At 34.2% G+C, this 26,260-nt stretch overlaps 1 protein-coding gene across 2 annotated transcripts in view; it reads right to left on the bottom strand.

Annotated features, from left to right (window-relative positions):
- LOC114327388 (ubiquitin carboxyl-terminal hydrolase 34) overlaps nucleotides 1-12,084 on the bottom strand; it is a 273,865-nt gene extending 261,781 nt beyond the window's left edge. For both annotated transcript variants that reach the window (XM_050649892.1, XM_050649893.1), the window contains exons 1-2: nucleotides 11,903-12,084; nucleotides 11,711-11,807 (exon numbers count right to left, since the gene is read on the bottom strand). In XM_050649892.1, coding sequence (XP_050505849.1) covers nucleotides 11,711-11,807; nucleotides 11,903-11,945 — 140 coding nt within the window. In that variant the 5' untranslated portion in view covers nucleotides 11,946-12,084. The remainder of the gene's footprint in view (nucleotides 1-11,710; nucleotides 11,808-11,902) is intronic.
- Nucleotides 12,085-26,260: the final 14,176 nt, after the last annotated feature.

The following is a 26,260-nucleotide window of genomic DNA, read 5'->3' as shown; positions in this document are numbered from 1 at the left end:
TAAATTCTAATAACTTTTGGTAGACTAAATAAGCGGCGATACGAAATTAATAATCAAAGCTATGCCTTTACAAAATCACATTATTAGAAAAATAAGGTGAAAAATGATTCATGTTACTTAAAACCGTGATCGATAAAAATATTGTATTACCCTCAAATTCAACTTGTCGGCATATTACATTTTTGTTTATTACGAATTAAAAACGAAATATGCAGATAGTGTTATTTTTTATGACCGATCAGTAGCGGAGGGATTATGAATTATGACCTGCAGTAATTGTTAATGATTGCGATCCTGCAGTAATTGTAAATGATTGTGATCCGAGCAGTTAAATTGAGGAATATGAGTTATGACCGAGCAGTAGGGGAGAGATTATTTTAAATATGTAGGTATTATGTGCAGAAATAAAATACTCAGTGTAAGATATCTTTTTATGCACCCGCTTATGATCAAATTCGATGTTTTCGAAAGTCATACCGCTACGACTACTAGGGATGTGTAAGATATTTTTTAAAACGTTACTAGTTACAAGTACGGAAATACCGATTTTAAGTTGCCTACTCAATTCAGTACAAGGATCAGATACATCATTATTTTGTAATCAGTATTTGTACTCAGTACCACTTAGAACCGGTATCAAAAGTAACCGTTACATGTCCGCACTGATTTTGCCCGTCTCTATTCGTCACGTCGATGGCCAACGGTTGGGTTGGCTTGTGTTCAATATGCGGTGCGCTAGAAAAATAAATGCACGGGTCACCCGTCCCGCCGGCGCAAGTTGCGTCTCGCTTAAGGTAGACTTCCGCACCAAACGACCGAGACAGGAGACCGCGACAGGCGACAGATAGGTCGCGAATAGACGATAGTTGGTCGCTGGTCTCGGTCGCGGGCTGCAGAACTACCCTGATATAATTGCATTGAGAGCAGTCGTGGGGAGACCTCGCCTTTGTCGCCTGTCGCGGTCTCCTGTCTCGGTCGCTTGGTGCGGAAGTCTACCTTTAGGTTCAATTTGCGCCGGGCCTTATACCAAGCGGAGTTAAACAAGGATACGTACTGGCCTGATACTATTCCTAATTATAACGGATTTGATCATAAAGAAAGTAAGCGATAAAAACAGGTATTAGGTGAAACTTGCATACCTTGTTGGAGGACTTGGAGTTCCTAGATGACATTTATTTGTCTTTTAACCGAACATAGCAACAATATGCTAAAGAAGATCGACAAGCTTGCAAAATACTCCAACGAAATAGGGAAAGAGGCCTTAGATAAATACAGAAAAAACGAAACTCTTAAAAACAACAGCCAATACACTATAATTAAAATAAATGGAAGACAAACAGAGGAAGTAGATAACTTTAAATATCTGGGATCAGTCATAGAAGAAAAAGGGGGTAGTAGATCAGATCTAAAAAAGAATAGTAAAGGCACAACGTGAATAATATGCACGTTGTCCCTTTACATTGTGCCAACGTGCATAATATGCACGTTATACAGTGGAACCTCGATTATCCGTCTCTCTATTAACCGTCACCTCTGTTAACCGTCAGGGTACATACCTACATAAGTTATATTAACTACATAAGTAAAAATTTAGTCATCAATTAATTTTGTTTGAGCATTGCGATAAGCCAAACGAAATTCGTTGAAATGTACACATGTAGTTATGCCACCACCGCATTTTTTATGTAAATAATTTTTGTTCTTATTCAGGGCTCTGGATTAGATTTCAATTTAAATAGGTAATGATAAATGATATCATGCTTTTAGAGTTATATTTTTAGAATCGCAAGCCGAAAATAAAAATGCACAGCACAATAATTATTACAGTCAATATCTGTGTGTCACCATAATTAAATTTGATTCAAATTCGAACACTGACTGTGTCACTTAGTCTTTTGATCAATTAAGTTTTGTTAATGTTCTGTTAACCGTCTTTTCGATTATCCGTCATACCCTTGGTCCGGTGCCCTGACGGATAATCGAGGTTCCACTGTATTATTTTATTTTAATTATCAATAATTTAATCATCAATAATTTAATTATCACCCAATTAAAATACAGTGTAAACATTAATCACAGGAGATTTATAATCTAACCTAAAGTAAATTTAAAAATTTTAACAAAGAAAATCTGGAACACACCTAATATAACAGAATTAACAAAAACCAAAATATTTAACAGCTGCATTAAGAGTATACCTATTAATGAGTGCAGAATCTATTTAATTTTAATTTATTTATTTACGGGCAAGCCCAATTCAGAAAAGATTATTACAAAAAAACAATATTACAAAGACAAAAGCAAAAACATAAACAGTGTCAACACAAAGAACAAATATTACAATATTTATGTATTGAATAAAAAAGCTATTAAGTTAATAAAAAAAAGAACATTACGATATAAAAACAAAGTTTAAGCTTAAAAATTTCTGATAGAAATTATATCATTAACATCTAGTTATATTTGTATGCTCAACAAATGGTTTTTAAATCTATCCAAGGAATTGCAGAATATATTTAAGTCATTTAGAGAATTCGCAAGTCTAAGTGTTCGTGGTAAAAAATTGTTGTAAGTATTGTTATATCTATGGAAGCTTATGTGAAAAGTTTGAGTTTGTCTTGTTGACCGAGTAGGAACAAAAAGACTAATTTTTGACAAAAGATCGGGACAGCTACTATTACCATTAATAATGTTGAATAAGATTGTCAGATCTTTTCTTTTTCTACGGGTTTCTAATGAAGTAATATTCAATAACAGCGACGCACAAGCCCTTTTAGGAGTCCGTGTACGGAGAAGAGCAGCCACAGACAAGCAAGGGTGGAGGCAAAAAATAAAGGAGACCAAGGCTCAATTTGGGCTGTAGTGCCGTAGAAGAAGAATATTCAATAATAATTCAATATCCATGTAGCTACGATATATATGTTTTTTAAAAGCTACGTATCTGAGAAAGGTATGCTGAACTCTATTAAGTTTATTTTTATGAACTAGATAATATGGAGACCACAAAGAGGAACAAAAATCAAGATGAGATCTAACAAGTAAGCAATATAAAATGTTCATTGAATTTATATCTGTGAAATCACGAGATGTTCGTTTAATGAAACCAAGCATTTTCATAGATTTTGGGCAACGGTACTAATGTGGTGTTTAAAGCTGAGTGAAGAGTCTAATATTATGCCTAGGTCTTTGATTTGTGTGCATGATTGCAATTATTGATCGTTAATAGTATAGTCATGTGTTAGCAAATGGTGATTCCTACAGAAACGCATAATATAACACTTACCAACATTTAATTCCATGCCATTAAGAGAGCACCACTGGGATAATTTATTAATATCTGACTGTAGTCCAAGAGTATCATCATGAGATCTTATTATCTTAAAGCACTTAAGGTCATCAGCGAAAAGGAGAGCTTTTGTATGGGAAAAACAAGTGGTAATATCATTAATGAATAGATTAAATAGTAGCGGTCCCAGATGTGAACCTTGGGGAACACCTGAAGTTACAGGAAAAATGTTGGAATAACAGTGATTTACTCTAACCATTTGAGTTCTGTTTTCTAAATAACTACATAACCACCTAAATACCAGACCATCAATACCATAAGAACGTAATTTATGTAATAAAAGGTCATTGTTTATCTTCTCAAAGGCTTTAGAGAAGTCAGTGTACACTGAATCAACCTGCAAACCCTCCTCCAGGGCTTCAGATAGGTAGTCAGTATAATTAAGTAGACTTAGCTCAGCAGATTTAACGGAAGAAAACCCAAACTGTGAGTTAGTAATAACACTAGAGCAGTCGTAAGTAAGAAATTCAGTTATAATGCTTTCAAATACTTTAGGGATAGTGCTTAGAATAGATATGGGGCGATAGTTCTTAATATCAGATTTAACACCCGATTTATAAATAGGAGTTATATAAGATTGTTTCCAGAAGTTGGGGAATTCACCAGAATCGAGACAGGCATTAAAAATATGATAAAGTGGTCTAGACAGTATAAAGCTGCATTCTTTTAGAAGAATAGGAGGAATCCCATTGGGTCACGGTCCCTTATTAATATTCAGTTGTGACAATCTATCACATATTTTTGATATTTGAATTTGGTAGGAAGATACATTAACGTTGAAGTGGATTTGGTTATGGTAATAATTTAGTCTTTGGTTAGTATACACAGATGAAAAATGATTAGCAAATAAATTGGATATATCATTTCCATGACAGGCAGTAGAATCGTTTAGTTTCATTGTGTCAGGTATTATGTTGTTTTCTTTTTTGCTATTAACGAATTTCCAAAATGACTTAACGTTAACTTTAATGGAGTTTTCAGTTTCATGAATATAATTAATATAGCAATCCCTTGTTAAAAGTTTACATTGGGCTCTAAGCAGACTAAATTCTACATAGCTTTCTGGTGATTTGGTAGCTTTAAACATTTTATGAGCAATTTCTTTGTTATGTATTAATTCTTTAAGATTAGGTGTAAACCAGCATAGAAATTTTTTAGAGCATACTTTTTTTTGTGGAACATAGAGATTAATAACAATACAGAGAGTCATACAATATAGAAATCATTTCATTGAGTTGTTTATTATGTAAGAGATTGTCCCAGTCAATAGATTCAAAACTTTGGCGAATGGCTGTGAAATTTGCACTGCGAAAGTCGTAGTAGTATTCCATAACTGATGTTGTGCTTTTTTCAACTGCAAGTTGTAAAGTGGTTACTAGCGGAGGATGGTGAACATCTTGCTGGATCAGAAAATTGTGTGCTTTGTGTATTATTAGTTCTTGTGGAGATAGAATAAGATCAAGAAGAACCCCTCTGTTGTTGAGCACAGTATTAGATTGGAAAAGATTATAAATGGCACATATATTTGAGACGGCTTCAATAGCTTCAGCCTCCGCCAATGGGGAGGTCGGTTGACAGGTTGCTAATGAACAGAAATCTTCTATTTCCCATATAGCAGATGAAATATTATAATCACCAGATAGATAAAATGTAGAATTAGGAAGTTGTTCACTTGTGGTTAGTAGTTGTTCAGAATGAATTTCATATTTGTTAATTTCAGACCTGGGTGGAATATATACAGCCCCTAAAATGAGGTTTTTATTTAACTGAACTAAAACTTGTTCGACTGCTGAATTAGATTGGATGAGACTTGTTGACAACTTCTTGTTAACTGCTATTAGCACGCCACCTCCTCTACTAAAACTACTGGATTCCAGTGAACGATCTCGCCTGTAGACATTAAAATTTAATAAACCTAGTTCAGCATTGTTGATATCAGCCGTTAGCCAAGTTTCTGTGAGAATGATGACATCATAAAAGCAATTTGATACATTAAGACTAAGTTCAGTCAATTTGGTCCAAAGTCCTCTGACGTTTTGATAGTAAATTGAAAGCTTACCTAAGTCAGTGAGCTTTAGCAGTTCTTTTGAACGATCTTGGGAACATTTTTAAAATATTTAATTGTTAGGTTCTGCTCACCAGCTTGTTGACGATTCAGCAGCTCTGTTTTCAGAGTCTAAAGCTTTTCTTTGAAGCGAAGTTTGATCCAGCTGAATAAAGAATTTTTTATCTCAACAGATGTTGTGTTTGTTTTTTATTGCTGCATGGGCGTCCATTGAGGAAGACATTATAACTCTAAGAGGGCGATGTCCATTCTTATTCCTATTTCCAAAGCGAGAAATTTTGATATTATTTGAGTTTATAAGATTGTTTGAAATCTTGTTTAGAATAGATTTAACTTGATTAATATCATCTGTGGCTGTATTTGGTTCTTGAAGATTGAAAATCAGTAGATTGTTTGCCTTTTTTGACGTTCGTGCAATTCGCTTAACACTTCTTCTGCCGAGAAAGGGATAGCATCTTTATTTTCCTTCAGTTTCTTGATTTCGAATTTTAGTGAGGAAACCTCAGATCTAAGGTTCTCTATTTCTCTGATTAATTTAATAACACTCTTAAATGATAATCGACAGCCACTGCAGAAATAGTTGAGGGTTCGTTTCTGTATAATAACGGCACGAAGTTCTGAAGCCGCTAAACCAGTACAGGTTTCATTATGGTGCACTGTAATATGGCAACTGTCACGCTACTAGCTTGTCACCTAATGCATCACCACAATGTGCACAATTATCGCCGGCCATATTCTAAATTTTACTGGACTATAACTACCATGTATAAAATATCTATGATTTTCTCCTGGACTATAAGCAGATAATTGAACTGTTAATTACAGTAACAAAAAGACTGAAGAAAAACTAGTCCTCGTTTATGGTAGTTGAAATATTTTATATTTATTCTTGAAATACAGATACAATTTAAACCAAGTTTCATAAATTATTACTTATTGTAGGTACTTATCTGATGTATAAATTGTAGATAAGAATTAGCTGCTTCTTTTGGTATGCAATTTGTTGTAATAGCTTAAATTATTCCACTATAAAAACGTATTTGAAACAGAGCAGCATGTTAACAGTATTGATACTATAATGATACTCAATCTTGGAGACAAGAAGAACCAACTACCTTACAAATCTTTATACATAAATAATTATTGTTAAGAAAAATCCTAAAAATATACTAGCCTAAAATAACAAACAAAGAACTATGAAGAAGAGCAAAACAAGAGAAAATAAATTATGATTAAAAGAAGGAAATGGATTGGACATACTCCATGGATGTCCAATAGGATGATCCAATATCAGCTGGAGAAGAACTGTAAGAGATCATGAAATAATTGGCATGGGATGGAGAGAGGTCAAACAGATAGCGAGAAATAAAGAGGAACGGAAAAGACTTGTACATAAGGATGGACGGTAGGTAGTAGAGAGGGAGAGATAATAATCGATAATATTAAGTAATTATTCTTAAGTGTGGTCTGAGTTGTTTATCTGTCAACCTATTTCTAACAGTTTTTTTATAAAGTTTAAATTATTGAAAAAACTGCTCACAAAAATAGGAATATTCAAACATTGCACAAATTGTCTGAGCATGAGATATTAAATTTGGAGGACTTGATTTCAACAATCCCTTGTAAAGATCTTCATGTATTTGTATATTTGAATACATACAATAAAGTATGTTCTTTCTCTTCTTTAGGTGCAGCCTTCCAATCAAAGATTGGATTGGATACCATCATTAATATTTTTACTCTATATGCTGTTGCTCTGAAGAGTTTTATTCAACTGCATTTAAACCAGTCCTTAATTTTTCAACCATGAGACTCTCCTTCATCTTCCTATTTCCCCCCCTATTATCAGTCTTAGGATTTCATATCACTGTCCCCTCATTACGTGTCCTATTGAGAAATTCACACCGAGAATGCAGTACGGCTAAGATAGGGCAATACATTTCTAATGGGGAATAAATGCACAGGGTTGTAGGTCTTCACCAGTTGTTGATTGCTCTCTCAAAAACGTCGCACAGGAACTGTGGCAACACTGAATGCGCATTCCTATCTTAACTGTACTGCAATCCCAGTATGAATTTCACATTAGATATTGTAACTTTCTTATTTTATTCTCTTTATTATTTCATATTCTTTGCCTATTTCTTGAAATACTTCCATGTTCATTTTCTTCTGTGCCCATACTATTCTAAGTATCCTTCCACAACACCACAATTCAAATAACTGTAGCTTATTTATGTGTTATTACTTCACTGTCCACATAACATGGAAATTACAGGGTTAATGATAGGATAGAGCAAACCCAAATAGAAAAAGTTAAGACATACAAATATCTGGGAACCTGGGTTGATGACAAAAATGACCAAAGCAAAGAAATTAAAGTCCGAATTGAAACTGCAAGGCAAGCATTTATAAAAATGAAGTCACTGCTTACAAACAAATACCTTCAGTTGCCTCTCAGATTGAGGGCTCTAAGATGCTACATATTTTCTATATTGCTATACGGAATGGAAGCTTGGACATTGAAGAGACAACAAAAGAAGAATAGAAGCGTTCGAAATGTGGTGTTACAGAAGAATATTGAAAATTCAGTGGGTTCAAAGGATTACCAATGTTGAAGTGCTACGATGTTTAAATAAGGAGTTAGAAATTATGAAAAGTATAAAAACTAGAAAACTGGAATACAGTAGAATCCCGCAAATCCGAACCAACAGAAAGTGAAAAAAAATTAAAAACTCATGACAAAAACGTCACAATCAGACTTTAGTGGCATCCACGTGTGCGATTCGATATGACAGGGAAACTTCTTCCTAGCTTTCTTCATCTTCATTAGCGTTGCCTTGAGGTTAAACCAAGTCTACAATGTCTTCATCTGTAAATTCTTGGTGCCCATTGTCGTCAGCTTCAATCCATTCTGTAATTGCACTTTCTTCTTCGTTTTCTCATCCTGTTGTACGACTTCTAGGTCATCTTGTAATGGAGCGTGGAAAAATGGAGCTTCTTCAAATTGTAAATATAGCCAGCGAGTTCGACTAAACACAAACAATGACACTGGCTCTGCATCAGTGACATCAATATGAGATAGGTGGAAAAGGTAGAGAGTGAGACAGGTGGAGTGACTCAAAATCAATTATTTAAAGTGACGAAAGCTGTAAATTATTAGTTAGGCTAACTTTTGGATAAGCCGAACTTTTCGGAATCCGAACAGACTGTCCCCCCAATTAGTTCGGATTTGCGGGGTTCTACTGTATTTGGGTCACATTACCAGAGGAGAAAAATATGAATTGCTGAGAATTATTATGCAAGGAAGGATCCAAAGAAGAAGAAGCATAGGAAGAAGATGCATCTCCTGGCTGAGGAACCTTAGAGAATGGTTTAATTGTAGTTCATTACAACTATTCAGAGCAGCAGCCAACAAAGTGACCATAGCCATTATGATATCCAACCTCCGATAGGAGAGGGAACTTTAAGAAGAAGAAGACTTCAGTGTCCAGATTTCAAGTTCATATTGTAGTATCGAAAACATGTAACAACTCAGAGCTCTTATTCTCAGTTTGAATCTAACGTTTTATTGCAGATAATTGTTTGCATTTTTTTCATTTCTTGCTGTTTCTGTCCTAGCCCTTATTTCTGTTCTGGGATCATTATTTTCTGAAATTCAGGTTCCCGGATTTTTGTATTTATCAACCCTTTCTGTAGGTACATTCCCCAAATATATCACTTGTACTATTTAGGCAACTTTAAAACAGTACTTCAGGTTGCAACTCTGGAACAGGAAGTCCGAGGTTAAATTTTTCACCTTTAATATTATCTTTGGGTTATAAGCTCTTATTCGACACTCATTTGTCACTAAATCTGTTTTAATGATGTAAGAATTATATCTTCTTAGCTGCATTCTCACCTCTACTACCTATCTTTGTCATTCTATCCGTTTTAATAATGGAGGAGTCATATTTGCGAACAGACAGATGGATAGAAAGTCACGAAACTGGAAGGATATATTTGTTATCTAAGGCGTGTTGAATAATACATCGTTTGGACTATTTTGGTGACTTCAATACTGCCATTTGCAACTCTAAAACCAGAAGTCCTAGGTCAAATTTCTCACCTTAATAACCCATCCTTGGGTTATAGCTTTCATTTGTTACCTCATTTGTAATCTGGTCTAATAAAGGAGGAGTTCCGATTACAGATAGACAGATATGGATAATTCAAGGTTTTCAAATTTTTGTAAAATGGGTGAAAACAATACAGTAAAACCTGTTAACCGAAATAATTGGTGGGAAGGCTGTTTTGGATAACAAGAATTTCGGTTAAAAATAACATTATTGTTTGTATTCTTGTGTATCAAATTAATAGTATTCTTGGCCAAAGTTGGTGTTGAAAAATACTATGAGGTGATTTCACAATGTGTTGTATATTTAATTGCGTTCTTTAGTTGTATGAAAGCAGTGTTGACGATGTTGACAAATTAACATCAAATTGTTTCCATTTTTCAATAAAAATTTACTTTTTATTGACGAAATTATTGAAACTGTCAGATGTTTCGGTTAAACGATGTTTTGGATAAAAAGGTTTCGGTTAACAGAGGTTTTACTATATTTTAATTTCAAAGACATTTTTTGTTTCCACTTTATTTTTTAGAACCTTTTTTGTAGACAAATATAAACATTAATAAGAAAAGCGAAAATACCAGCAACTAAATACAAAGGTGCTGGTACAACCTCAAATACAAATAGTTAATTTCGATTTTTCTTTATAAACTGCACAGCATAATATAAACAACTTTTGCACAGCATAATCATTATTTTTTAAATTAAACACATTTTATACATATATATTTACAAAAAATATTATTCCCTTCAAAAAAATATACATACAAAAGAGAATCATCCATAAAAAATAAAAATTTAATTTTGCTTTAATAGGCATTGTGCCCTAATAAGTTGTATGATTCACCATTGGCATCAATTATTGCATGACTTCTATGTGGAATACTATCGACTAAATTATTAAGAGATTCTTGAGGAAGTTCTCCTCATAACTGTGGTAGCAACTCTAGAAGTTGCTGAAGGGTCTCCAGAGGGTGTACGTTATCTGTAAGACTTCTTTGTAGCTTGTCCATGGGATTGATGTCTGGAGAGCATGAGGGTAAAGCCAAATGAGGAATTCCATGCAAAACTCTACTTTCTTCAACAACTCCAGACCTATGTCATCTAGTATTATCATGGAGAAAAACTTATCCTTAATAGCTGCATGAAAATTCAGCCTAAATGATGATGACCTTTTAGTTCGAAAATAATTTATGATGTAGCCCTTTAAGGGATCTTTTTAAATAAAATATACCGTTTATAAAGGATTTTATCTATTTTTTTTAAATTCAACTCTAGGGGTAGACAAAATTTAAAAAACCTTTCCTTTTTTCACACCTAAACTTAATAGAAATATATAGTATTCTTTTGTTAGTATTCTCTATTATGTTCCAAAATCATGTACATATTTTATCAAAACTATCTACTAAATTACATACATAATATAGCACCCTAAGGGCCGGTTGTTCGAACGCTAATCAACAATGATCATTATCAAATAATTAATTACTGTCAATGTCAACTTTGTTTGGGTTGTTAAAAAGTCTGTGGAGTCTATAATCAATTAATATAACAATAATTATTAACATAATTAATAATAAATCTCATAATTGTAATTAATTATGTTTTCAGCAACCCAAACAAAGTTGACATTGACAGTTTTGGTGACAGTAATTAAATATTTGATAATGATCATTGTTGATTAGCGTATCGAACAACCGGCCCTTTGAACAACAATTATATCGAATGGTATGTAGATGTAAAATGATAGATAAATTGGTATTAAATATATGAAGGGTCAGAGGGAAAACGATGAATGTCAATTTTTGGTCATTTTGTGCAATATGTTTGCTTAAAAAGAGTACTATCAACCTGTGAATGGACAAGGGAAAATAAAGATGATAATCGTCTTCAAATCACGTCACAAGATTAGACGCAAGGGGTAAAATCAATGAATATGTAACTTTGTTTCTCATTTTACTGAAAATGCTTGTAGATAGACATTCATCATTCTTCTCCCTGACCCTTCATATATTTCTAACTACAATAAATAAACTATTTAAACATGTGCAATGAATGTATGGAGAACTACTAATATAATGACTTGCATATACAATAATTTTGCCATTTGTGTTTATCTATATTTTTAATATTGATTTGTTGGTGGTTATACATTTATACCCAAAATTTTAAATAGTAATATTGTCCTACCTGGCTGGCCAAGTCTGGACATAAACAAAAACAGTATCCACATCTCTACCGGTTAAAATAGGTTGTTCAGTGGTTTCCGTACAAAACTGAGCCTCGTCTACAACACAAAACAGAAAAAACATAAACAACAATATGAATAAATTCCATAAGTATTAAAAAAATCTCGGATACACCAAAAGAAAATATTCTTACATGAAACAAGCAGTTGCAGAAAATCGGAGCATGCATCACACATCTTTAAGCTTGTAGAAGCAATTTTGTCGACTTGTAGTCTAAATATAATTTATTTTGAAGTAACTTCATACATATATCCACTAATTTGTTGCATTCTACATCACCAAAATATTTTAATATCAAACGTCCGCCATATTAAAAACGTATATAATAGAAACGTCAAATATTATGTGACATTTGACAGCAGAACAAATTCTTCGCCCATATGAATGTACACAGTTGGTACATTATAAACCCCGATAGACGTCATTATCAACGTGGGAGACATAAGTTGACATTGTTGCCAAATTACAAAAAAAATTCCTTAATTCATTTTAAATCAAATATATTTATTAATATCAGAAAAACATTATAAATAAAATTAAAAAACTAGGTATCACTCCTTTTTGTTTCGGTTTTTTTCATCGATCTCGACATCCATCGAGAACAATTTTTACCTATATCGACTGTTTTCTAATATCTCTTAACGAATATTCACCGTAATCGGTAAGCGACCGTTCTCGCATTGCGTTTGATGTCTCAATGTCTGCCAAAACAAGAATGCTATTTACATTTATAAATATCATCTTACGTATCCAGTTCTGCTAATTTTGATACTACTCGTCTTGCGCCTGACGTATTGCCGATTTGTAGGTTTTGGTAGTTCGGCTATTCAACATATTCACGGGTGTGAAGATGAAGATGACTCCCTGGTTTTTTCTGATAATTAAAAATATTTATTTGTACCCTTCTATTTTTATAACATCATGTTGAACAAAATGTTGGTAATCTGAATGCAAAACAACAATATGCTCTGTTCATAGGCGCCCATACCCATGGGCGCCGGAGGCAGGGTGGTCCTCATGGGCAGGGGGCCGTAGCCCTCTAGCTTATGGGTTGCTTTGAACCATATTTGGAACTATATATTGTAATCCAAAATGTACAAAATGTAATGTAAAACTTCTTCACGCCTGGCCCCCCTAAAAATTTTTACAAATATGCGCTCTCCGAGGAAACCCCAAAGGATAGAAACTAGTTAATAGAAGTGCTGTTGGCGCTCTCTGAACTAATTAACGTAAAGACGGCTCTTCTCTCGGTTCACAACGAAATGATTCTTTATACTTTATTATTAAAATTGTTATCTTATTCAGACGATATCAATAAGTTGTAAACAAGAAGGGATCTTTTGCCGCCTTTAAAGCAAATCTACAGAATAAAGTTACAACTATAAAAAATAATGGGGTCTGTTATATGAGGTTTGTTTCAACACAACGAAGAACCGTCAAGTAACGATCACGTTACTATAAAATAATACGTTCCATGCGTTCTGTGTCTGTATATCATGCGTTCCATGGGTTATTTTGTTTACTGCGCAGGACGGTGATCGTTACATGGATGGTTTCTCGTTGTGTTGGAACAAACCTCGGAGGTATAGTCGATTCGCTAATCTGAAACACAACTATCTATATTTTGTTTCACGTTAAGAACGGAACATTGTGCTTATGGATATTTTTAGCGTTGCCAAACCTCTCGGGCATTTGTGGCTACTCGACTGCCGATATACGATTCATTCTAATGAGTACGGCAGGGCATCAGAGCGCTTCTATCGTCCATAAGAAATACATGGGGCCACCTTCGCAATGTTAATGTGAAACGCTGTATGGTGATGTTGGTTTATTTTTTTTGGGAAGTTAAGGTTGCTAGACGTAACTAGAAATTACTACACAACCAAATATACCTGCTTATAGCCAATATAATTCTTCTTTTTTTTATGAGAGATTAAGTTGACTTGAAGAAGTTGAGTTGAGCAGTGTGAGGTAGGAATTTTTGTGTTATATGTTTTCTACCCTGAATCTGTCTAAATGAATCTCAGCTGAGCGAATTTAGTTTATCTATAAATCGGCCTTCTATTTGACAGCGTCACAGTGTTGCCATATCCAATATAGACGTCCGTAGTTCCTACTTTTAGTAAAAGTAAAGTTATTAGTTAGCAATTCCAGTACCAACAATTCCTTTTATCAATAAAAATACCAAAATCAATCGCTGCTTGAAATGTTTTCATAAATAACAAAAATTTACCGAAATTTCTTCAATCACGAGAAACGTGAATGTGGCAACTCTGTAAACACAGCCTGAGAACAGCTGATGAATTTCATTTATCTAAATATATAAAAACAAATTTTATATAATGTGTAGTGTACATATACCAAAAATAATAATATCTACCCCGTTCCAAGAAGAAAGAAAAGCGTCTGAAGATGCGTCAGCTTTAAGAATGAAAGATACAAAATACTTTGAGATAGTGACCACTAACGCCGAAAACAGTTTTCAAGATATGCATTTAACCAGAATAAAAATTCTCAGAAGGGAACTAGAGTTTATAAAAGATACCAATTGGAGATATGAATCAGTCGATAAATACATGGGACAGTTTTTAAAATAATTTAGGTTTGTTTTCCGATTATCTTTTTCAATACAATTATTTATTTAATCCTTGTTTTCTTCATTATCTTGCCCTTCCAGTTTCTATTCAGATCCCAACATGTAATCATAGAACAGGTTCATCAGAAAAATGCAGAACTGCTAATCGAGCATTGGAAGACAAAATGTACTACTATACTGCCACCTATTTAGACATCTCTGAAGCATTCAATAATAAAGTCTGGCCCACAGGCCTTCTATATATATAATCTTTATCCCTTCTATCCTGAGGTGTAGGGATCTGTTTCTGATTCATCGTTCCATGTTGTTCCCCTCTTTTCCAAAATATCTATTATTACTGCATTCCATTGTTTTCTTGGTCTACCACGCTTTTTCCTTTCCATATTTGTACTTTCCCAGATTTTTTGAACAGGTATATTATTACTCATTCTTTGAAGGTGTCCCCACCAATCCAGCTGTCTTTCTTGTACAGTCGGAAAAATGAAAGAATACTCATGAACGATCATATCAAGCACATATTTTGGATTTGCTGCCTTTTTCTATAAATAACAAACGAGAGAGATAGATAATTAAGTGTTGTCTAGAAAGCAAAAATGTTATCCAAGACATGCAGTTACATATTTATAATTGACAGAGTGAGACGGTGATACAATTGTTCAACGTACAGTAGTCTCTCTTTATAACGATTCCCTAAATAACGATAATTCCTCTATAACGATTAAAATACTAAACATTGTTTGGTTCGTCATAAGGACAATGTATTAATTCTTTCTCTATACGGATATCATTCTCTCTTTATAACGATAACTTTTCAATAGTCGATGACCTCACTTTTCTAGAAACAACTGATAACCATTTGCGTTTGGCAATAACTAAGATAACTAAACCCTGAGAATTTTACCAATTAAAGATAACACTTAATTGAAACACAGTGAATAACTGACAAAGCTCTTGCGTAGGTGTAACTTGATAAAAAGTTATTAGTGATTAGTGGGTGATTCATTTTGTGGCTCAAATTTAGCAAAAATTTGGTGGTTCAAATTTCAATCCCATATGCAGAAAGTTGAGTAACACGCTTTTATCGTTCAGGCGGTGTGCCTTAACTGTTTTCACACAGATGTTGTCCTCTATTGACAACTTCTAAGTGCCAGTTTCGGTTGTATCTCAGTCTGTGAACAGTCAAGATGTTTTCGAAAAAGTGTAGAGTACTCTCGGTTGAAGAAAAGTTATCGATAACTCAGGCAATAGAGAAAATTAACACAAGTTATTTAGTACAGTATGATTACTATTACAATAACGATTTTTTTTCTCTCTTTCTCTGTATTATCTCTCCTTATAACGATGAAAATTCCCGGTACCTTGCATATCGTTATAGAGAGATGACTGTAGTTATATTAATTTAGTAGAAAATTTAAACTCACACTTGACTATTTCCGTACTTATAATGCCATTCTTAGAAAAACATTCAACATAAGTAGAGATAATGATTGTATAAACTACTATTCGAGTAATCGTTCTGGTCAACTATAATCTGACTGATTCGATTTCTGTCACTTTGACAGTGAAACTGGGTTAGGTTCGGCTAAAAAATTGATAAAAAGCAATAACAGCGGCCACGCTCAGTGACATCAACAGAAGACAGTCAGCTGATAATGGACAATGTATAATTCATGAATTTTACTTTTTTTTACAAATGTTTTTATTTATTATGAGCTTTATTTCAATAAAAAGCTTATAAATTAACTATTTTTAATGGGAATAAACCACAATTTTACTAAAAAAAGATTTTATTAATGTTTCAACGTCCAAATCGGATGCCATTGTCAGAATACAAAAAATATTAATAAATTAAACAAAAATGTTGTTGCTTAATGAAAAAACAAAAATTAAAAATAGTTAATTACAAAAATGCCACAAGAAAATAGCTTCAGAAAAATCTTATAAAGTTTTCATGGAACTTAATTGATGCAGCTAGGTGACAATATTTAGTAAATTGAGTTAAATACAAAAATGGACTCCCAAACGCATAGAAAACTATGCGTTTGGGACTATTAGGAATGTAAGTGAGCAGTCTATCGGGTGCTGAGATCTAGTGGCAGTGTTGAATATTTCAGTTGCCAAAAAGTGTTAGTTCTGAACACTGAAAATATGTTTTTGGCATTTACACCCCTTGTGTTCTAGGGGCTTCAATTATGAATTTTTTATTACTATCTAGGAACTGTGAGAAATGAATATTGTTTGACAGTTTTACAATGAGTTTCTATAAAAATATTTAGTTTTCATTTATTATAACATATCTAATTATAACAAAACAATTTTCAAAAATACATTGCAACCTTTTCGGGGTCCGGGTCGTATATGCCCCGACCCCAGATGAGAAAGTTTCTGACTAGTTCTATTAGACCTCGTACCGCCATATTAAGTCTTATAAAAATTGATTCCGCCATATACGAAGAATTTTGACGCGGCCAAATAGACCTTGTCCCGCAGATAACTTGTTAAGTGCCGCCAATGATCGAATTCACAATTTTCAACAATTCATGATTAACACGTGATTCTGGTTATTTTGGAACAGTTAGAAGCATGATTATAGTCTCTGGGATAAGATTGTTTCTTATAATTAGCTGATATTGATCTGCTACTCGTTATTCTTCTTCTTCTCTTTTGTAGGCATAGACGTGACTCTGTCTGTTTCTTCAATGTGCCTCTAGTAAGTTGTCGTTCCATCGTTTTCGTGGTCTTCCCACTGATCGTCTTCCTATTGGGGAACCGTCTCTCGCCCTCATTACTACTCTATTTGTTATTGGCATTCGGCTTATGTGGTCATTCCACTCTATTCTTCTGTTTCTTACCCAGTTATTAATGTTGTCCACCTTGCATCTCCGTCGTATATCTGTACTTCTAGCTCTGTCCCATAGATTATTGTCATCGATTTTTCGGAGGGTTTTCATGTCCGCTGTTTCGAGCAATCTTTTGTCCTCTGTGTCGGGTCGTGTTTCTGCCGCGTATTGGTCTGATGACCGTTTTGTAAATTCTGCCTTTCATTTCTTTTCCGATATTTTTATTTCTCCATATTGTGCCATTCAGGCAACCTGCGGCTCTGTTTGCTCTATTCACTTGATCTTCCACTTCTGTTTCGAGCCTTCCGTAGCTAGATAGTGTGATGCCTAGATATTTAAACTCCATCACTTGTTCTATTATTTGAACCTCCAGCTCTAATTTACATCTTATTAGATTTGCTGTTATAACCGTGCATTTTGTCTTTTTTTTTGGGAAATTAACATGTTAAATTTTCTGGCGGTTATGTTAAATTGGTGCAGCATAAGTTGTAAATCATCTTCACTTTTAGAGATTAGTATATGTTGCATCGTCTGCATAGCAGATGTTGTTTTTCTCCCATTCGTATCCTCTTTTAGTTCTTACTTTTTTTATTATTTCATCCATGATCAGGTTGAACAATAAAGGACTCAAGGAATCCCCTATCTTCTGTGTTGTTCTGGTAGATGTTTTCGATCGTTTTAATTATTCCTAGAGACACTTCTCTTGGGTATAACAAATGGATAACGTCCTTTAATGTGACCCTGTCAAATGCTTTCTTAAGGTCCACGAAACATAAATATGCCGGTTTGTTGTATTCTAATGATTTCTCTTGAACTTGCCTCATTATAAATATAGCGTCAGTGCATGATCTTCCCGACCTAAAACCTTGTTCTTCTGCTAATGTAATAATTTCATTCAGTTTGTTTGTTATCACTTTGGTTGTTAATTTTAATGTTGTGTTTAATAAGTTAATTCCTCTGTAATTCTCCGGGTCAGATTTGTCTCCTTTTTTGAAGCGAGGTATTTCGAATTCTTGATCTTCATTCTTGTGGTATTCTGTTTTGTTCTATTATTTTTTGTATTAGTTTTAATAGTAGTTTAGTCAGACCTTGTCCTCCGTACTTTAGGAGTTCGTTCGATATTCTGTCCTCTCCTGGAGATTTTCTGTTTTTTAATTTAGTTAATGCTTCCTTTACCTCTCTTTCCTCGATGTTTATTTCTTCGTTTGTTGTAACTTCAGGTGTAGGTGGTTCATTTTCGTCGGCTTCGGCTTTAGCAAATATAGATCGGAAGTAGTCTGCCCATGTTTCCTTCTGAATGTGTTTTGTTTTTATTAATTCGTTCATCTCCTTTCTTTGTGCTTTGATCATTCTCCATACTTCTTTTTATGTTCCGTAGAAGTCGTGTTCCATCTGTTTTGAGAAACTCTGACAGTGTTCCCTTTTTATTTGTCTCACTAAAGTATTCGTTTCTGATTCTTTTGTAGTGGTTGTATGCGTATGTCTGTTGTGTTTGTTTTGCGTTTTGTATTGTAAAAAGGCATTCTTCTTTTTTTCTTCTTCAAGTGCCCTGTCCGTTGCGAACGTTGGCTATTAACATGGCAATTCTGATTTTGCTTGCGGCACTTCTGAATAGTTCGACTGATGTGAGCCCAAACCACTTCCGCAGATTTTGGAGCCACGAGTGTCTTCTACTGCCCTCGCTTACTGTCTATTTTCCCCTGGACAATCGATTGCAGTAGAAGGTACTTAGAATGCGTCGGTACACCCACATTTCGAATGCTTCTAGTTGTTTCGTGAGCGTCTCTGTCAGCGTCCAGGCCTCCATACCATACAGTAAGATCGGAAAAATGTAGCATTTAACTAGACGTAGTCTTAGGGGAAGAAATAAATCTTTGCTTATGAGGAGCTTTTTTATATTGTTAAATGCTGCTCTAGCTCCTTCTATTCTTGCCTTAATTTCTGTGCCCTGTTCCCATTTTGTATTTACGTTGGTGCCAAGATATACATAAGATTCTACATGGTCAATTAGTATGTTGTTTATCCAGAGGCGGCTCTAGCTAATGTAGCTCTGTCACTGGCAATGTGAGGTAAATTCTAAGAGTAGTGAGCAAATTTGGGAACACTGAAAGTAATTTATTTGTATACATTTGTAACATTGGTAATAATTATATTTTATTAAAGAGCTCAAACCTATCTACGTCTTAAGAGCCAACGTCACACAATTTTTTTTTCTAAATTAGAACAATATACTCTTTTTGTATCTAACTCTAAATCATTCCAGTGTTTTAATTTTTGAAGGAACGAAAAAGTGTCATTATTTTGCTTTAAGAGTTCGAAGCGTCCGTCAAACTTAGTAATTGCGGTATCTAATAGGTACCTAATACACTAAGCATGAAAATTAGCGCACCATCTTAAAAATGGGACATTTTTGATGTCTTGTATTTCCTAAACCTGTTGTCCGATTTGAGTGATTTTTTAGTATATTATAGCTTTATTCTACGACACAGTGATATTAGCAGACAATCTTACAGATCTGCAACGACTGATGGAACGCACTAACCACTACTGCAACAGCTACGGACTTACATTAAACCTCAGAAAAACTAAATGGATGGTAATAACAAAAGATCCACACGCCAGGAATGATTTGGTTGTCAATAACACGGTTATAGAAAGGGTATCCTCCTATAAATACCTTGGAGCTTGCCTGGATCATACAGGCGATCAAACAAAAGAAATAAGAGCAAGAATAGAAATAGCTAGATCAGTATTTAACAAGATGAAAATATTTCTCTGTAGTCGTGACATAAATCTTGATCTGAGAGTGCGTATGCTGCGGTGTTATATCTTCTCCACTTTATTATATGGAGTTGAGTCATGGACCATCAAGATGGGCAGCATTAAAAACATTGAAGCTTTTGAGATGTGGTGTTACCGTAGAATGCTACGTGTATCTTGGGTGGACCACGTGACGAATGCCGAAATTTTACGTCGGATCGGAAAAGGATGTGAAGTTGTACTTACTGTGAAAAGAAGAAAGCTTGAATACTTTGGCCATGTTATGAGAGGTGATAAATACTCGCTGCTGAGACTGATCATTCAGGGTAAAATCAGGGGTAAGAGAAGTATCGGTAGGCGCAGAATATCTTGGCTAAGAAATCTGAGGGAATGGTTCGGCTGCAGTTCCATCGACCTATTTAGGGCAGCCGCCAGTAAAATAAGAATAGCTGTGATGATTTCCAACCTCCGATAGGAGACGGACTTAAAGAAGAAGAAGCTTTATTCTTCAAGAATATCGGTGTAATAATATTATTGCTAAACAGGTAAATGTCATTGTATACCAGGTGTAACAATAATAGTGTGTTTTTTCCTCAAAGTTTGGAACACCCTGTGGAATATTCTAGCGTATATAAAATACTGAAATTAAAACTCAACTATAGCCTAAGGCTTTCTTAACATTCTGCTTTTTGATTCATTCGCTTACGTGTGATAATAAAAAAGTTAGGTACTTTAACAACTAGCCATGTTATTCATCAATAGAGGGTGTTTCTAAATAAGTGCGACAAACTTTAAGGGGTAACTCTGCATGAAAAAATAATGATCGTTTGGTTTATACGTCTACAAATGCCTCGTTTCGGAGATACTGGATGTTGAATTTTTTCTTACAAACTGACGATTTATTTCTCTAAAATCGGTTGAGATATGCAAAAGAAATTTGGTAGGTTTTAAGAGGTAGTTATTGCTCATTTTTTGACATACAATTAAGAATATTATACTCACCATTGGCGTGCATACGGGTATAAACATTTAAGATACATCCCGTATGCACGCCAATGGTGAATATAAAATTCTTAATTGTATGTCAAAAAATGAGCAGTAACTACCTCTTAAAACCTACCAAATTTCATTTGCCTATCTCAACCGATTTTAGAGCAATAAATAAATCGTCAGTTTGTAACAAAAAATTTAACATCCCGTATCTCGGAAACGAAGCATTTGTGGACATATGTTTATAAAGCAAACGGTCATTATTTTTTCATCCAGAATTACCCCTTAAAGTTTGTCGCACTTATTTAGAAACACACTGTATTGATGAATAACATGGCTAGTTGTTTAAGTACCTAACTTTTTTATTATCACACATAAGCGAATGAATTAAAAAGCAAAATGTTAATAAAGCTCAAGGCTATAGTTGAGATTTAATTTCAATATTTTATATACGCTAGAATATTCCACAGGGTGTTCCAAATTTTGAGGAAAAAACACACTGTCATTGTTACACCCGGTATACAATAACACTTACCTGTTTAGCAATAATATTATTATATCGATATTCTTGAAGAATAAAGCTATAATATACTAAAAAAATCACTCAAATCGGACATGTTTGTGGAATACGAGACATCAAAAATGTCCCATTTTTAAGGTGGTGCGTTAATTTTGATTCTTAGTGTAGTAAAAGTTTACCTGAAAATTCCACACCTGTAATTTTGGGTACACGACAATTAGACCGAAATCATTAGACCGAAAGCAGTAGACCGAACTCATTAGACCGAAAAGCACTTTACCGAAACCTCACTAGACCGAACAGCATTAGACCGAAATGGTAAATAAATTTTAAAATTTTGCAGTAAATTATACTAAAGTTTTGTATAGGTATCTGTCTTTTTGTTTATTGTATTTTTTTGTATTATTTTATATATAGACTGTGTAAATTGTTACTCAGTCTGATATGAAATAATTTTTATCCGTTAAACAAATTAGTGAAGGTAAAAATAAATTAAGGGTAGAGTGACGTTAACACCATTTTAACTGTTTATAATAACCATCCAAATAACATTTAGTTGTAATTACATTAGTCTTATCTCTTTTACTGCGACAAGTAAAAAGAGCTGCTTTTCGGTCTTCTGCTATTCGGTCTAGTGAGGTTTCGGTAAAGTGCTTTTCGGTCTAATGAGTTCGGTCTAGTGCTTTCGGTCTAATGATTTCGGTCTCTTTACAGTAAACCGTAATTTTGAACCAATCAAAATACGTTATTTTGACAGATCACCATGGCAACGGAGGTATTTTATCGGAAATTTTTTGCTCGTGGGGTACCCAACAGCGAATTATAGTGGAAATTTTTTGACGTTTACAATAACAGAACATTTTTGACAGACTGGTTTTTATTTGTTTACATAATTTAGTTTTGATTCATTTTAGTTACAAAGCTAAGATGTTTTCTATATTCTTCGGACACCTCCTCTCTTCTTAATGGCGAAAATGCAGGACTTTGAATGTTTTCAATTAAGTTTCTATGTCTAATAAAATATATATAATATTTAGACACTAATTTATTTACCTTTTTCCCATTCAGTACTTTCAATTTTGCGTAGTTTAGACGCAAATATTCGTGGACAATTTGGAACAGATTTTCTTTCTTCAAGTTGAAGCCACAATCCTCTATTAATTCAAATAAATAAGCCATGGTACGATGATTGATCTTTACATCAGATAATTTCACGCATATTTTGCATATTGTATGATTTTCAAATCGATTCATTTTTTAAACAAAGAATTTTATTGGTTTTACTGACTGTGCAATATTATTTATTGTAACAAAACGCGAGTTTTTTTTTTATGTTTTGAAGTGTCAAAATATAATGATCACAGCCTCCTATGATTGATGCTTGCTGACGCTGGTTATGAATTCCATACCATTAAAACGCGCATAACGCACGTTAAGAAAAACGCCAAAAAATAATTTTCTATCACTTGTAGTTACTCAAAACTTATGTAAAATTGAAGAATATACTATTTTCTATCTTGAAATGGTATTCCCATGCAACTACAATGAGTAGAAATTACGAATTTGAAAGCCTAAATAATTGCTGACAAAGCTATGGCGCGCTATTAATCTGTTCATGCAGCTTTGGATTTTCAAATGCAAATTTGGTGTGGAATTTTCTTACCGAATACCACGCGAAGTCAAATTAATATCCGGAAATTTTTTTTTGATCACGAATATTTTTAGAAAATTTCCCTCGTCTGCGACTCGGGAAATTTTCAAAATATTCATGATCTCAAAAAAATTTCCGGAAATAATTTGACCTCTAGTAGTATTACTAGTGAAAATGTATTTTCGCATCAGTTACAGGTTCATCATCCGCCTCATAATTAAAACATTTTCTATGAGCACGAGGGCGGCCAGGTGTGAAAAATTCTGCTATTGCCTCGACTTCTTCTGCTACAGTTTTCGCAGTATTAATGCAAAAACATATAGATCTGGATCCCGCGTATGAAAAAAAAGTTGATTAGCAAGCTGAAAATTTGTTAATAGCTAAAGGGTGTCTAGTCGGATAAACTTTGATATATGGGAACACTGGAACAGGGGCAGTTTTAATTGTGGAACAGGTTAAAAATTTGGAACGGTCAGACCACGAAAACGGCACATTTATTTTGTCCGACAGAATAGACTTAAAGTTTCCGAACAGAGATTAAACTCTCATGCAAATAATCAGACTGCTATTTAGCACCTGTCATAATTCCTGTCATTTGACATATTCTATTCATTAAAACGCCCATTTGGTGATAAATAGCAGTCTGATTTTTGCATGAGAGTTTAATCTCTGTTCGGAGAGTATAAGTCTGTCCTGTCGGACAAAATACATGTGCCGTTTTCGTGGTCTGACCGTTCCGAATTTTTAACCTGTTCCACAATTAAAACTTCCCCTGTTCCAGTGTTCCCATATATCAAAGTTTGTCTGACTAGACACTCTTAAGATATTAACAAATTTTCAGCTTGCTATTAATCAACTTTTTTTTTCATACGCGGGATCCAGACCTAATACTCATTGCGTAATTCAAACTTATTTTTGCATGATCAATCATTTTTACGGCTTCGGACAGTACGACATCTGACTTTTGAAGAGCCTTGCTAGCTGTATTTATCTTGCTTAAAATTTGAAACCAAATAAGCAAAGAGCAAATGAATTTAACTGACTTAATTTTTACCAATATTGAATTTTCCATATTTCTTGACTTTGCGTCTTTGGTGTTATCGGAATATATGCTAAACAAGGCATCATACACTTTTCCCAGATTAAAACTGACAGCTTTTACTGCTTCATCCCTGCTCTCCCATCGAGTATTTGAGAGTGGTTTTAAACTTAAAGCTGGCACTTCTTTAGCAAGTATTTGCCAGCGTGCTATTGACGCAGAAAAAAAAACATAAATTTCTTGTACAATTGAAAAGAAATTGACGTATGGATATGGATACTTTTTGAGGAGCTCTGACTCCGCTGAAAGTCGCAATAATTGTGGTAGTAATAAAAGAAAGTTTTTCTTTTAAATAATTTTAATCAAAAGAAAAGCCGCTTTGCTTTATATTTACATCTTAACTTAAATATAATATTTAATCCATTCCGCCAAAGCTTATTTTGCAAAATTACCCCGCAACACGTGTAAACGCCTTTGAAAATGCTCGGCAAGTCCCAAGCAATTTGACCTTTATAGGTCAAATCGCTTGGGACAACCGATTTCGGAATCATTGTCGGTATGTCTTCAAACGAATCAAAAGATTGCCGCCCGCCCGTTGTACGGACAGCCGGAAGGGCGTCAATCTACAAATCGCTAAGTGCCAATGTAATTTTCCATTAATCGTTTTAAAGCATATTTTATGTTGAAACAAAGGAACCGCTCTTTGGCGCTCGGCGCCAACGTCCCGGCGGCCGTGTGCACCTGCACAATACGTAAAGCCGCCTCTGTGTTTATCCGTAACTGTCGAGCAGCTTGTTGCTTATCAGCATCCATTTTGTCTTCTTGAAGTTGAGGCCCAGGCCGTATTCATCACTAACGGAATTAACCCTTTCCATTGCCTGTTGTAATTCATCTATGTTACTGGAAAGGATCACCGTGTCATCGGCATATCTGATATTGTTGGTTAACTCACCGTTTATTTTTATGCTCTCATTTGCATTTACCATACATCTTTTAAATATTTCCTCGGAATAAATATTAAGATACACCCCTGCCGGACACCTCTTTTGATCTCCACACTTTCAGTAAGTTCGTTGTCAATTTTTGCCTTTGCTTTTTGACCCCAGTAGAGGTTTGCCACAATCCGAATATCCTTGTGGGGGCCTCTAAAAATCTACCAGATCTTAACAAACCCCCCAGATTCGAAATTAAATAAAAGACTTTGTACTTCTATTTTCTATATTCAGCTTTAAGTCAAAAGAGTTAACAGCTTGCAAAATATTAAAGGCGAAAAATAACAGTATATTTCTAATATGGATAATTATAACACAACGCGTACAATTAAAGTGTTTGTATATACCGTAATCCGGAAATGTCAAACGTGCATTACAGTATCTTTGGAAATTATAATCACCGGTTATCACGCGGTGTAATTATAATCACGCGGCTCGGAAAATCCGATCACCCGTATCTTGTCAATTAGTCCTGTCGCCAGTAGGGGTACAACGGCCTCCTTAATTCAGATGGACTTATCCAAGTTTTCTTTATGTATTTTGACCCGTAGAACACGAATTTTTTGGGTAACAGTCGATCCGGATGTCGATATGATTGTTATAAACAAAGCACTTGAAGAATCACATGACAGCGACTTTTCGCAAAACAAAACATTTTTTTGTATTTTTTGGGTCATTCTAAGCAAAAAATGTTTATACTACAAGTTTTTTCGTAGGATGCATAGTTTTCGGCATAAACGCGGTTGAACTTTCAAAAAATCGAAAAATTGCAATTTTTGAACCCGAATAACTTTTGATTGAAAAATAAAATAGCAATTCTGCTTACCGCATTTGAAAGTTCAAGTGAAATTCTATCGGTTTTGATTATTTTCATTGCTAAAAATTATTTTTTTTATTGTTAAACAAAGCTATAGATACATAGTGATTGAATGATGTTTTCAATGCATTTCTAATTTGAAATCGAACGAGTAGGCGCGCATACAGAATTTCTACGTATATTACGTACATTAAAACGCATGCATTGGGGACGGGAAACACTATGTGTTAATAGCTTTGTTTAACAAATAAAAACTTAATTTTTATCAATGCAAATAATCAAATCC

This window comes from Diabrotica virgifera, chromosome 4, assembly GCF_917563875.1.
Source record: "Diabrotica virgifera virgifera chromosome 4, PGI_DIABVI_V3a".
Classification (NCBI taxonomy): domain Eukaryota; kingdom Metazoa; phylum Arthropoda; class Insecta; order Coleoptera; family Chrysomelidae; genus Diabrotica; species Diabrotica virgifera.
The sequence above is the reverse complement of the archived record's forward strand: the minus strand, read 5'-3'. Positions and strand labels throughout refer to the sequence as shown.